General features: G+C 40.6%; 1 protein-coding gene across 2 annotated transcripts in view; it reads right to left on the bottom strand.

Annotated features, from left to right (window-relative positions):
- LRP6 (LDL receptor related protein 6) overlaps positions 1-14,670 on the bottom strand; it is a 129,005-nt gene that overhangs the window by 29,715 nt on the left and 84,620 nt on the right. For both annotated transcript variants that reach the window (XM_027666257.1, XM_027666258.1), the window contains 2 exons: positions 3,889-4,105; positions 2,311-2,600 (listed from right to left, as the gene is read on the bottom strand). In XM_027666257.1, coding sequence (XP_027522058.1) covers positions 2,311-2,600; positions 3,889-4,105 — 507 coding nt within the window. The remainder of the gene's footprint in view (positions 1-2,310; positions 2,601-3,888; positions 4,106-14,670) is intronic.

Raw genomic sequence — 14,670 nt, 5'->3', positions numbered from 1 at the left:
ACAGATTTCATCACTCAACATTTAAACACCTACCTTCCACCTTTTCTGATTTGTCAGTCTAGACCTGTTTTATAAAATCTGTGACTCATAACATGACCTGTGTGCAGTATCTATTAAGTTAATAAATAGGCAAGACCCATTTTCACTTCCTGAGCCAAGACAAGGCTTCTCCCCCTGTTAGATGTATTCTGTAAAACAACTCTGACCGCTGAAGCCTCCTGCCATATGGCATTCTTCTCAGCTTTCTACAAAAAATAAATGTTTGCAAACTTATTCTTTATGTGAAAATGTATATAGTAGATTTAAATGACATTGTGTGTTGATCCTGACTGGATGTCAAGTACCCAAGAGAAAATATAATGAAAGGCTTGGGGGTTGAGATAAGGACAGGGAGAGATCGCTCACTAGTTACTGTCATGGGAAAAACAGACTCAACTTAGAAAAAATAAATTTATTACCAATTAGATCAGAGCAGAATAATGAGAAATAAAACCAAATCTTAAAACACCTTCCCTCACCCCTCCCTTCTTCCTAGACTCTATCTCACTCCCAATTTCTCTACCTCCTTGCCCACAGTGGCATAGGAGGATGGGGAATGGGCGTTTGTAAGACCCCAAGTTTTGAGCTACGAGCTCAGCAAGCGAGTTTTAGTTTAAAAACATACAAGGTTCCATCAATATGTGCTCTCTGGATTATTACAAGAGCCTTCAGTTCTTTTAACACATTAAGAGAGAGCACAAAAGAGAAAAAGCTTCACACATTTTCTCAAGGGGTACTTTTACTGGTAAACTTTAGGAGAAATAAGAGATCTTGGCAAAAGTTTAAAGGGTGGCATACAACCAAAATAAAGCATTCAACAAAGCACTGAGTTAGCACATGCTAACACATACAACTTAGCAAAACCCAACCCATTCAGTATCCAGCTATCCAAAATAATAAGAAAGGAGATTAGAAGAAAGATTAAAGAAAGAGAGAGAAAAAGAGAAAATAATATAGCTACCACCAGAGTCCTCTGAGACTCCAGCTTTCATGTGGCCAGGTGGTAGGGCTTGAGCAAAGATGGAGACCACATGCTGTTGTCTTTATTTGCTCTGGCCTTCTGTGGCCTCCCAGGCAGAACTTCTGGCCCATTGGCCACTCTGGGGAGGGGTGAGGGGTGGTACTCCCACCGTGCCAGCCAATCTAAGGCAGGGTTAGGGGTTCCAGGGTGTGGTACAGGCTGTGCTCCTGGGCTGCCTTTGACTGACAGCTATTCTGGCGTTGCCTGGTGAGACTCACAGAGACTGGGAAATGGGCATTACCTCACCTCCATGAAATTGCCTTGCCACCCCCCCCTTCCCTCCTTGAATTGGTCCAGTACAATAATTAATACAATAATCCAGTGTCTCATAGGGTTGTGGTCAGTTCATCACACGTTGCCTCTGCTGCTCCTTCCTCCTCATGGGGAGGACTCCCCCTGCTCTGGTGTAGGGGACCCTCCCAGTATGAGTCCTTCCCTCAGACGGCAGTTCTTCACAAACTGCTCCAGCATGGGTCCCTTCCAAAGGTCTTTCTAGAACAGGCTACTCCAACCTGGGTCCCCCAGCCCAGGCTCACAAGTCCTGCCAGCAAAACTGCTCCAGTCTGGACTCCTCTCTCAAAGGTCTGCAGGTCCCTGCCAGGAGTCTGCTCCAGCATGGGTTTCCCATGGGGTCACAGCCTCCTTCAGGTATCCATCTGTTCTGGCATTGGGTCCTCCACGTGCTGCAGGTGGATCTCTGCATCCTCATGGACCTCCATGGGCTGCAGGGACACAGCTGCCTCACTGCAGGCTGCACCATGGGCTGCAGGGGGAATCTCCGCTCTGGTGCCTGAAGCACTTCCTCACTCACCTTGGTGTCTGCACAGCTGTTTCTCTTTCATATTCTCACTGCTCTTTCCAGCTGCAGTTGTGGTTGTGTAGCAACTTTTTTCCCTTAAATACTTTACCCCAGAGGCTCTGCCACCGTTGCTGAAAGGGTTCAGCCTTGGCTAGGGGCAGGTGTGTCCTGGAGCTAGCTGGCATTGGCACTGTTGGACATGGGGAAACTTCTGGCAGCTTTTCACAGAAGCCAACCCTGTAGCCCCCTCACTACCAAAACCTTACCATGCAAACCCAATACAAACAAATTCTAGGAGAGAATGTAGTGTAACAAAAATGTACGCCATTCTTAGTTAGAAAATGCTCTTTTACATACCCCTTGAATTTTGTGAACTGCATTTATCAATCCATTCTAAAGTATCTCAAGAAGTTTGTAATAGCTGAATAGCCAATATGGAATAAATCTCTACCTTCAGTGAAATGTCAGTCCAGTAAATGCGATTGTCTGTCACATCAAAATCCAGAGCGGAAGCTTCCTTGACTCCAGTGAGCGGGATAGCAACGTTGTTGTTGTTGGTTTCTAGAGAGATTCGTCTGATATCTGCTCTCCGAGAAAACAGCAGAAAAGCTTCTGGGACGATGCAGGTCCTCATGTCATTGATGAGCTCCAAGCCGATGGGGCAGGCGCAGCGAAGGCCTTGTGGTCTGTACAGACACAGGTGGCTGCAGCCGCCGTTATCTTCCGCACATGGGTTTGTACCTAAGCATGCAGTAAAAGCAAAAGCAACCATTGCAAACTGACTTCAGGTGAAAGGTGAAGCTAGTCCTCATGTGCATCAACAACACTATGAGTCTTTAAGTAAACATATAGTTTTTCTCCTTATATTCTCTGAATAAATTATTTTTTGCTCATTTCCTGCAATCCTTCAGACAGACGTTACTCTACTTGGCTAGAAAGCCAGGGCTTGTTTTCCTTACCCCATGAAACAAACTCAGCATTATGGAAAAGGATCTGGACTTCTACAGCTACTGAGAATTCCAGTTCACAGCACAAGCACTGAAGCATGGTAAGTAAGTAAGCAAGTGTATGTTCTGCTGCTTTTTACAGTACACTGGTCCAGTTACATTCCTACAACCCAGGTGCGTTCCCAGAGGTGAAAAATTTGCAGATCTATTTTCACATCCATTCAGTGGTCTCTTCTCTCTAGGATGCAAGTGAAGCAGCTCTTTGCAATACTCACTTGTGTACCTGCACGTGCTGCAAATTCACCTACTAAGAGATGCTTGGCACTCACGAGTTCCATTAGCCAAACAGTTGGAAAGAGGGCTGCAATTAAAGCATATATGCCTTGGGGCACCTTGATAATGTGGCAGCAGCCATGTAAAGATATAGCTCAACTACATTTGACTACCTTCCTGCAGTACAATCCACACATGGCAGCAGGAAGCTGCAAGCCTTACCCACACAGCAGAATATTCAGGTAAGGTGATGAGTTCTGTGATGCTACAGGTTACACTGCTACCAGTGTTTGGATAGCCTATGACAGCCAGTTTAAAGCTAGATCCTCCTTTTTTTTACACCACACACACTACAGGACAGGAAGTACTTCTAATTATTTTTAAAGATGATTTTCTAGTATTAATGTGAAAAGTACTTAACCAACTCAAACCAGCTCAGTCTTAGCTTTTGCACACTGGGAGTACATGCTGCTACAGCTGCAGGTTCATAAATAGCTAGCTGTTACAAAAAGAAGATTCATTTTCCATGATCCTTCTTTTCTTCTTCTGGATCCAGGGCTGTTCAGACTTAAAAGCTGTTCCGATTCCCTAAGAAGCAGAAAAGTACCTGTTTTGGGCTGTGCCTGGTTGTTTTCCAGCTCGATATTCTTCCAAGTTAGAGAACTGAAGCACCTCATGCAAGACCTAACCCATCCCATCAAACTGCTGCCGGCAGTTATCATGCAATAGAACTGCGTTCTGTCCATTTCTAAAAATCTGTAGAAATTTTCTATTTCATTTTCACTTGCCTCATTAGAATTTTTACTCACCAGTTATCTGGTGAACATTTGTAGCTTTTAGGCCCATTAGATCAGGCAGTTGATCTATGATGATCTCTCTCTCTGCTGTGCGCTTATGCACACGTTCGATGCTGCGTCTTTGCCAGTCTGTCCAATAAATGTAGTCTCCCAACAACGTGAATCCAAATATATGAGGCAGTTTGTCCTCCACCAGAACTCTTCTACCAGTTCCATCAGTATTCATGACCTATGCACATATACAAACACAAATTTATTAGGTATATAGAATAAATCTGCCGCTATTTGTCAGATTAATAAACTAGGTGCTCCACACTTAGATTTCAAATGAAGAAATAATTTCCTACCCATTATAATGCTATCAATGTTATACAGCATCCTAATAAAAAAAAGAGACTATATTAAGGGGCACTTACTCTAAAAGCCACGGAGGATCCCTTATTTATAAGGCTAGTCTCATAAGCAGATCATAATATGAAATTATGACACAACACTCCCTACATTTGCTTTAGGAACTATTATTATGTAGTAGTATTTACACTTGTTACGCCTCTTTTTTATTTCTGACATGAGTTTTGGTTTAGTTTTAAATGGGAGACACTGTTTTACAGGAATGAAGATAAACCTACAAGGGTTAAGGAATTCTGGGTCAGCTTCTTGTATTCCACAGTCCCTCCCAAGTGAGCTTTGCCCAGGTTATAGAGAGCAATAAGAGGAAGCCCCACATAAATACTGGGAGTCAAACAGTCAAGACAATCTACAGAGCATATTTATATTTCCAAGTCTGAATAAGAAACTAGTTTTACATTCTTCAAAATTAAGAACATTAATTTTTTACTACAAGGAACAGTAATAGTCTGTAAATAATTGCATGCCTTTGATCAAGACACTTGAATTTACTGTGTCATTTTTCTCTACTGCTAAAAAGGAGTAATACCTAACTTCCTCAAAGAGGCACTGAAAGGATTAATTAAACATATGTATGCATCTTCAAGTGATCAAGTACCTTATGAATGCCAAATATTATTACAAAAAGTACCATACTGACATGAATGAAGAGTCCTGTGTTTTAAGAAAAGCTTAAAGATTATTCAGCATGGCAATTTTTCAGAAAAAATCTTCTGAAATATTCCTGCTTGTTTCAAATTTATAGCTTGAGCTTACAGCATGTATACCACCCTTCCAAAAACAGAAAAAAAACCCCCAGCCAACCTTAATATAAAAACTTCCCAAAACAATATGATTCACAAAATTCAAGATAGCGTACTAATCTCTGAAACATTTAAACATCCTTCCCACTGCCCAAGGATGTTCTAAGTAAAGGACTAGAAAAAGAATGATTTACTAAATCACTGTTTTCAAATCTCTCTCACTTGCCTTGTGGAATTGAGACAGCCACAAACAAGTGTGTATGACTTCCCTTTCTTCCCAGGGCTTAAACTCAAAGACTCGTGTAATGACAACCTTCAGGATCAATTGATTTAGAAAGTCAGATTAGATGGATGATAGTTTTCATCCAGAATAATTTCCTAGCTCACAAGAAGCCTAAAGGCCAGTTTGGAGCAACTTGTACCTTTTGCCTACCCAAGCACATATGAGAAGAGAGGAAATGAACAGAGAAGCAGAACTGAAACACACCTTTCCCAGTATACAGTATAACGTATACGTTAATAAAATATCTATAAATTGTCTAAAAAAGTGGAAGAAATGCTATAATCTTCACAATAATTTAATTTCTGCTTAGAACTATTCCTTGTCAAACTTCCTGACATTACGGCACTTACTCTCAGTATATTTGAATGGGAACTGAATTTTTATGCACATATTTCCCACAGAAAAATCAAAGGGGCTCTGTATACTTGATGGTTTGTAGGAATAAGCTCCATATCTATTTAAGAAAAGCTCATAATTACTTTATGGCATTGGCTTACCAAAAATCTTCAGTCTAGCAGTGTATGCTTCTACAATTGAACATGTATCTCAAAAATAGACGACTCATCTGTGATGACTTGTTTCCCCCTCCCCTTTAGACTACAGAGATAAGCCATTTGTTTGCAACTAATTAATACATGGCAATTAGTGCTTGCTAAGTAGACTAAAAAGATACACAGAATGGAAGAATGTTGTAAAGTGAATCAACTAAAACCACATAGTAATAAGCAATAAAACATCACCATCACAAAGCAGTATCGTTAGAAATTACATTTTTTGCCTTGTACGTATAAAAGAAAGAAAATCCTCTAATTAAGGGAGGGCTTAACTACTGGCAAAGAGAAGGTATGGGGTGTGAGATGAACTCTCTTTGGCAAACATTAAAACAAGAGCTGTTTAAGTAAGCTTCCCCCTATACTGAAGAAAGTCAGGAAAAGAGAATGGAGGACTTAAGGATTAAGTATCTGCTTTTAATTAATTTTTGGGCTGACTCATACAGGCTATTTTGAAAGACACTTTTATGTCACCTACACAAAACATGCACCTATCTGAAAGTACCTACACATACCTGCCACCCTGCTCTCACTGCAATTTTACCTGAGCACATCTGTGAAATCTTACTTAATATAAACATCTGCCCATTAGCAGCCAGGTACCACCATATATATATATATATATATATATATATATATATAAATACACTCATACGTATACATATTTTTAACTTTTTTTGCATGGCACCATATTGTCTGCACGCACTTTGGCTGCATTTTAGGTGATTTGAATAGAATTTCAGCCATAGGCTACAGAATCAAGCAGTCTGGTGTAAGGCAGAAGGAAAGTGGCAAGGGATGTAGGGATGATACATATAACAAGAACAAAGAAAAAAGAAACAATCACTAATTAATCAATTTCAAAGAATTCCAGCATCATCTTTTCGCATACTGAAATTCAGACAATAATCAAGTCCCAGCCAATACTCCTTCATGCATTCCTTCCCCCATCTCCAGATCCACATGGATCCAGAGGTTTATGCTGCTTTTAACCACAACGTGGTGTGAGTTTCACATTCTGAGGCCATTACACTACAAACCACACTGAGAATGTAGGCTACTAGAGGAAACAGATGTGGTGCAACTATAAACACCACCTTTACTGAAAGAGCAAATAGTTCCACGAAAGAAAAGATAAAACAAAGCCCCAAAATTAAATGGCCTCAGAAAAAAATACCAGATATCCTGCTTGTAGAATAAGGGCTTTGTTTATGCTAGAATAATAATGAATGGCAAACCTATGGCCTCAAGAAAATACAGCTTATTCAAAGTAAGTTAATTACTGCTGAAAATGTAGTCACATTTTTAAGATACTGTACTTAATGATCAGCAGGAACAACAAAATAACAACTTTGAAGCAGTACTTCTAATTTAAAGTTACAGACTGGCATGCACAGGGACATATCCTAAGGGTCTTTCTTGCTATCAGATACCCTGCATTCAACTCACTCCTGAATACCAGCAATCACTGTGATATATAAACTAATGCAGTAAATTCTCCTTTCCGATAATCTGAGATTATCAAAATGGTAGTTTAAACTTGTCATTTGACTGTTTTAAGTCTAGAGTTTCACCACTAATCTATCTCATTCATTAAAATCATGTTCAGTTCTGGTTAGAGCTTGTGCTAGAACCCTGGCAAAACTGTGCAGACAAGCAGTCCACTCAGGTCCAGTGGACCAAGGCCAATGGCAGCAGAGGCTAAGCAAATGTACACTAGTTTATGTGCCCAGCACTGAGGAGATGCTAATCATATAAAGTGTCTGTGTCCCTACTGGGCTACTTAGATCAAACATAAGAGCCCCGTTCTACAAGGTGTCAGACAGCCTTCAGTATGGATGACTCAGGTCAAGGTGACACGACCATTCACATTAACCTTTCATATAAACTTTTCAAATGAACTCATAAGCAGAGTTTAATTTTCAGTATAGAGCCACAGAATCACAGACCAGCCCAGGTTGGAAGGTACCTCGAAAGATCATGAGCTCCAATTTTTTTGTGGGAAAGGAGCCTAGATGAGATTATCCTGTCCAGTCACAATTTAACAACTTCCAGTGATCAGGACTCAATCACATCCTTCAGTAAAATATTTCTGTCTTACATTAAGACGAAATCTCCCTCAGTGCAACTTGTACCAGTTGCCCCTGTCCTCTCCATGTGGTTCCATGTGTTGGGAGAGCCTCCATCCTCCTTGAGTACTGGAAAAATGTCCAGAGCCTTCTCTTCTCCGGGGAAAAAAGGCCAAACCCCTTCTGTCTTTACTCACGGGACATGTTCTCCTATGACCATCATTGTGGCCTTCCTTTAGGCCCTCTCCAGTCTCTCTGCATCTTTTTTGAACTGTAGGGACCAGAGCTGGATACAGGTCTCTAGGTATGGCCTGACAAGCATTGAGTAAAGTGGGATGATCATGTCCTCACCTCTGCTAGCAATCCCTGTGGACACAGCTCAGGATCTGATTTGCCTTCATTGCTGCAGCAGCATGCTGGATTTATGTTCACACCACCAGGACCTGCAGGTCCCTTTCAGCAAGGTTCCTTCCCAGCCACACAGTTCCTAGCCTGTTTTGGGCTCTTAGTTTATGTCATACCACATGCAGGACCTTGCACCTGTCTTTTTTATGCCCTTGGGAAATCTGTGTTGGCTACCTGCTTCATTTGGCTTGCAAGTCTCTAGGAGAACTCTTTCCAGGGACTGGAGTAAGACTAATGGGCCTGTAGTTTCCTGGGTCCTCTTTTGGATGTAGTTATAAATAATAAGGGAGCAGGTTAAGTATCAAGTTCTTTCTCAGAATAATGGGAGCAAAGGAAGTCAACACACAATGAAAATTTATGAACACCACCTGGTAACACTATCTTCAAAAAATGAAAGATTACTAGAAGTCCCCAGCTAACACTACAAGATGTTGCCAGAACTTCATTTATTTCACAGACACACACATCAGCAAAAAACCCCCCCAAAATCCAAAACAAACCTCTTCCAGTAAAATCCACAAACTCATCTAATTTCAGATACAAACATCTTACAATAAATTAATAGTAACTTGAACCTCAGCCCTGATTTTTAAAATCAACGACCAATTTTTGGACAAATAACAGCTTTCTTAGCTGCTATTGTTTCCTGAACTTCAGCATCTTTACTAGTACCAGCTTAGTGATCCTCAGAGAGGTCAGAAGACCTCACTTAATATACAGGACCTCAACTGCCCTACTCAAATACTGCTGCCATCAGTGCACCAGCCCTACGAAATTTCTATCAGCCTTTAGAGTTAGCAATCATCTCCTCACGTTGACTCACAGGAATGATGCAATTGCAGCATTTATGTTTCTTCTGAAAGGATAAGGAATTAGCCTTATGACCCTGTGGCAATGCTTTGCATGTCAGGTGTTCCACAAGTGCACACTAGCTTGTTGTTTCCTTGGTATATGTTGAAATATACCCTTAGATATACAGTTACAATTTACTTTACAGCATGCACAAAACTCCAGATGTTTGGCACAGACTTCTGTGAAGGAAACATCACAGAAAAAAAGGTAAATTCTTCCTGAGTAGACCTTAAATTCTTAAGTCATTCTAATGACAAGTTGGGTTTCTTCCCATAATTTAAGAACAGCAAAAAATCATAATTATCACCTTCACAATTTTTACATGGGTCATGCTATCGCACCATAGGAATAGATACAAATAAAAACAGAGGTAAAAAGGTGAATTTCTCACAAGCTTGATCATTAAACACTGCTCTGCTTAAGATGATTGCAGAGAAGCATCACTGTAGAACAGCTGTGAAATACTGAATTCAACACAAATAGCCTGATATTCCAATATACAATGGGAAAAGATACTGAGCAAGGCTTGCATTATACCTGAAATAATTTAGGAATACTCACAGTTTAGGCTTAGTTCCTTCAGCCCTGATTATCCAATGGTAAATACTTACACATGCTATTTGATGCAACAAATAATGACTCAGTTCATGGCACTGCTAATCAGGGATATGACTGTTCATTGTCTATCTAAATATACACGAATCTTACGTTACCAAAAAAGTGAAAACCAACACTACACTCATTAAATTTATTTGGTTAAGGAAAAAAAAGAAAACTGGGGCAGCATCTCAAAAACAACTCTAAAAGACAGTCAGAATGCCTTCTAATCATTATATTAGCATTTTTTCAAACTGGGTTTGAGAATGATAAATTTTCAACTTGCTTCTTTAAGCAATATAAACAAAACAGAATGGAATGCTTTTACTGCTATGAATGCAGCAATATCATATGATTAACACGTCTAAATTTCCAGTTTTATTAGTCTTCCACTCTAAAAAGAGTCTTGATCAACTATACTCTCTTTCAGTGAGCAATTGAAACTTCCAACTCAGTTTGAGGAAATTATTCTGTCACTGTCATTAACTTACTGTTAACAGCATTTTCCCCCAATTCTAAAATGTTATTAAATGTTTTAGATATTAAATAGGAAGTCATCTCTTCATTGCAGTGAAATCCTGAGTAATCAGCAGAAGGAAACCCCTGGAGCCCTTTCTATTTGCTTCAAAAACCAAATGCCTCCAGCCAACTCTACAATTTCCTACTGTCAATTGTTTTATAACAGCCATTAACAATTTCTAATTTAACAGTTCCCCACCACCCTCAATTTCCTTTTGAGCTCTAACAATTTTTCCAAAGAATTCAAAATATATTTTTTCTGAGCATGGATAATATTCCTGATAGGACTGCAGTGAAGATAAATATGTAAGAACAGAATAGAGATTAACTTCATAAATACCCTATCATGCTACAGACACTGTTAAACGCTCATTTCTTTAACAGCAGGACCACTTTCCTAGCTCACTGATCAATCAATGTCAACAGAAATGTTTTCTCAGTGATGGAATTTGATTTTAGAAACAATTGGTTCAGTTTTTAATGAAATTACTTAAGTCAGGTAAGGGGACAAGTAGGCGGGAAAAGGATTTTAGAACTATTGTGACAATCACATATGACGTCTCCTAGGCAATCTCATGCTTTACAAAAAAACCCTTGCATTTGTAAAGTACAGGCTAAGAAAAAAAATGAGCCAAATGAATGAACAAAGATAAGAAGAGAGATTCTCAGAGGGGAAAAAGAAGCTACTCTGAGAAGATTCAGTGGTAAAACAAGTGAATAAAAATGCTTTGCTACGTAGGGGTAACAAAGGAAACTAGTAACTGCATTTCGCAACTTATTATTTAGCAAACTAAGACCTATGAGCAACCATATACAATGCTTTGCACAAAGCAAAAAACACTAGCCAAGACCAATCTGAATCCTCACAGTGGGTTTGGGGGGTAGTTTTACAAGATTGAGTTTGCTAAAACAATTCCTAACGCTCTTGCATATGGGTGAAAGCCTCTGTTTTCTTCTTCTTTCCAAGGTACTTTTTTTCAGGACCTTGCCCCAGAAACTTATTTTTAAGTTGTTTTCCAGACTCCTTCGTAAGCAATCATAAATGATTTTTTTGTAGAAGGAAAAAATGTGCAAAGTTTTCTGGCATTTTAGCAAGCCCAAGTGGTTCAGGGAACAGTCCAATGAGAGACTCGGCCAGCGCAAAGCGGCGAAAATGTTATGAAATACTTTTCAGCTTTGGTGGCAGCAAGCGTTTAAGTTAATTCAACTGCTCCCATTCACTAAATCCCTTCAATGCTGACAGTATCTGCATGTCCAAGAGCTTGGTTTTCCACCTCTTTTCACAGACCCTTTGCCACGTTACAAGATGACGTATAGTACCAGAAAAGATATCCAGGTTAAGACCACAAAATCTATGCAGCCTTGAAAATAGCATACGGGCCTACATACCAGGTCCAAAGCCCCCTACTCAGCACTGATGGTCAAATGCTTCTGACAGATAAAACCTCCATTCTGAATCGTTGGCCTGAACACTTTCAGACTCTCTTCAGTACTAGCCGTGTAGTTCAAGACTCAACAATTCAATCCTTCCCACAACAACCAGTGAAGAATGATTTGGATATTGCCTCCACTTTGGGAGAAACCCTTAAGGCCATACAGCAGGTTAAAATTGGCAAGGCAGCTGGGGTTGATGGAATTCCACCTGAAATCTGGAAACATGGGGGCCTTGCTCTCCATGCTAAATTTCATGAGTTTGAGGTGCGCTGTTGGGAACTAGGCGAACTACCATCAGATGTTCGTGATGCAGTCATCATCACTTTGTATAAGAAGAAAGGAGTTAAATCAGACTGTTCAAATTACCGTGTTATTACTCTGCTCTCCATTGCTGGCAAAATCCTGGCAAGAATACTTTGGAACAGACTAATACCCACTATAGCAGAAAGAATTCTACCTGAAAGCCAATGTGGTTTCAGAGCCAACAGGAGTACCACAGACATGGTATTTGTTCTCAGACAACTGCAAGAGAAGTGTAGGGAACAGAACAAAGGTCTCTATGTAATCTTTGTTGACCTCACCAAGGCTTTCGATACTGTGAGCAGAAAAGGTCTGTGGCAGATTTTGGAACGTTTAGGTTGTCCCCCCAAGTTCCTTAAAATGATCATCTCACTCCATGAGGGTCAGTGTGGCCAAGTCAGATATGGTGATGCACTTTCTGAGCCCTTTCTAGTTACCGATGGTGTGAAACAAGGCTGTGTTCTTGCACCAACCCTATTCACAATCTTCTTCAGTATGATGCTCCAAAGGGCCACGGCAGACCTTGATGATCAGGACGGTATCTACATTCGATATCATACTGATGGAAGCCTATTCAACCTAAGGCAATTGAAGGCCCACACCAAGACCTTAAATCATCTTGTCCAGGAGCTGCTCTATGCTGATGACGCCGCCCTTGCGGCCCACACAGAAGCAGCTCTGCAGCGTTTAACATCCTGCTTTGCAGACGCTGCTGAGCTCTTTGGGCTGGAAGTCAGCTTGAAGAAGACAGAAGTTCTCTATCAACCTGCACCTCAGGAAGTCTTCCATTATCCCCATATCACCACTGGCCAATCAGAGCTCAAACCAGTCCAGTAGTTTAATTACCTAGGCAGCCTCATCTCCTCGGACAGTAAGATCGACGGAGAGATAGACAATAGGTTAGCAAAGGCATACAGTGCTTTTGGAAAACTCCATAAGAGTTTGGCGTAATAAACACTTGAAGAAAAGTACAAAGATCAGTGTTTACAGAGCCATTGTGTTGTCCACTCTTTTATATGGTTCTGAATCATGGGTCATCTACTGCCACCACCTGCGTCTCTTAGAACGCTTCCATCAACGTTGCCTCTGTACAGTCCTTAACATCCACTGGTCAGATTATGTGACCAATACATCTGTTCTAGAGCAAGCAGCAGTCACAAGTATTGAGGCCATGTTGCTGAGAACACAGTTGCACTGGGCAGGGCACGTCTCCAGGATGAACGACCACCGCCTCCCTAAGATCCTGCTCTATGGTGAACTTGCCACTGGCTGCCGCAAGAGAGGAGCCCCGAAGAAAAGATACAAGGACTCCCTGAAACAACATCTCAGCCTCGGCCATACTGATCATCATAACTGGTCTACTCTGGCCTCCAGTCGGGAAGCCTGGAGATACACCATCTATAACGCTGCTGTTTCCTTTGAGAACGCACACAGGATCACTCTCCAGGAGAAAAGACAGTGCAGAAAGAACCGTGTCTTGCAGAATTTACCACCTAAGGAGTCCTTCTGCTGTGTCTTTTGCAATCGGACGTGTCTATCTCATATTGGCCTTATTAGCCACCAGCGTGCTTGTAACAAATGTGGATAGAGCCTTTCCCAAATCTTCGTTCGCGAAGCCTAGCCATGATGATGATGATGATCAAGAGCTAGGAATTCAATGGTTTCTGCTTCTCAATTTTCAAACCTCTGCTTCAGGTAGGGTGGTTGGGCTAAGATAAGTAACCAGGCTTACAAGTCATCAGCATTTCACAGTACAAACACTAGTGCTATGAGACAAAATTTCTCAGTCATAAAACAAATGGTGAATACTTAAAAAGCAAAATCTCCTTATTAGGGTGGCAGTAAAATTGAGGGAGTTGTCATTGGAGAAAAATGCAGCCCTGCAACTTCAGGACTGAAATACGAATGAGAATGTTTTCTAGATGCCAAACTATTAGCTCCTAGTTCAAAGGCAAAAAGGTCCTCTCTGTTCAAGATTTTTGTGCTCTAAAAAGTCTTAGCAGCAACTGCTTTCTGTTGTTCAGCAAGGCTGGGTTCTGAAGACTTTTGTGTACTTAAGTTGAAAAACAGCAGGATGTAATACCTTCCATATTAATCATGAGGATTAGACAGTGATTCCAGGCACAGCTACTAGATTTGGGAATGCATAAATACTTCAAGTTAGAGCTGCACTTAAAAATCTCTAGATAATGGTTGGATACCTGTAGGAGGCCTTTCTTTACACTAGCCACTAGTAGGTGTTAGCAAGTGTCATTTCTGGCTCTAAAAATGAAGAATAGAAAAGAGGATGAATAAAGAAAAACGAAGCAAAGACTGAAAAACTGAGAAATCAGCCATATCATCATGATTTACTCTTAATGCACACAGCAACACATGCTTGCAGCCATTTAATTGCTTTATTAATATGAGCTTTGTTTACCATTTAAAATCCAACATATGCCTTAAAACAGGTAGCGTATGTGCAAAGACAACAAATATTCACTTGAGCAGGAAAACGTAAGACCTCAACAGAGTAGATCATACATTTTTAACCTAACAGCATGGCAGGAAAAAGCTTTAAACCTGTAGCAAGTCAATAAGAAATCTTCCCTACTGCTAAGCACAATAGCAGCCACCCATTTCAATAGAAGTTT

Source organism: Corapipo altera, unplaced genomic scaffold, assembly GCF_003945725.1.
Source record: "Corapipo altera isolate COAL_440 unplaced genomic scaffold, ASM394572v1 317, whole genome shotgun sequence".
Taxonomy (NCBI): domain Eukaryota; kingdom Metazoa; phylum Chordata; class Aves; order Passeriformes; family Pipridae; genus Corapipo; species Corapipo altera.
This window is presented reverse-complemented; position numbering and strand designations above follow the sequence as displayed.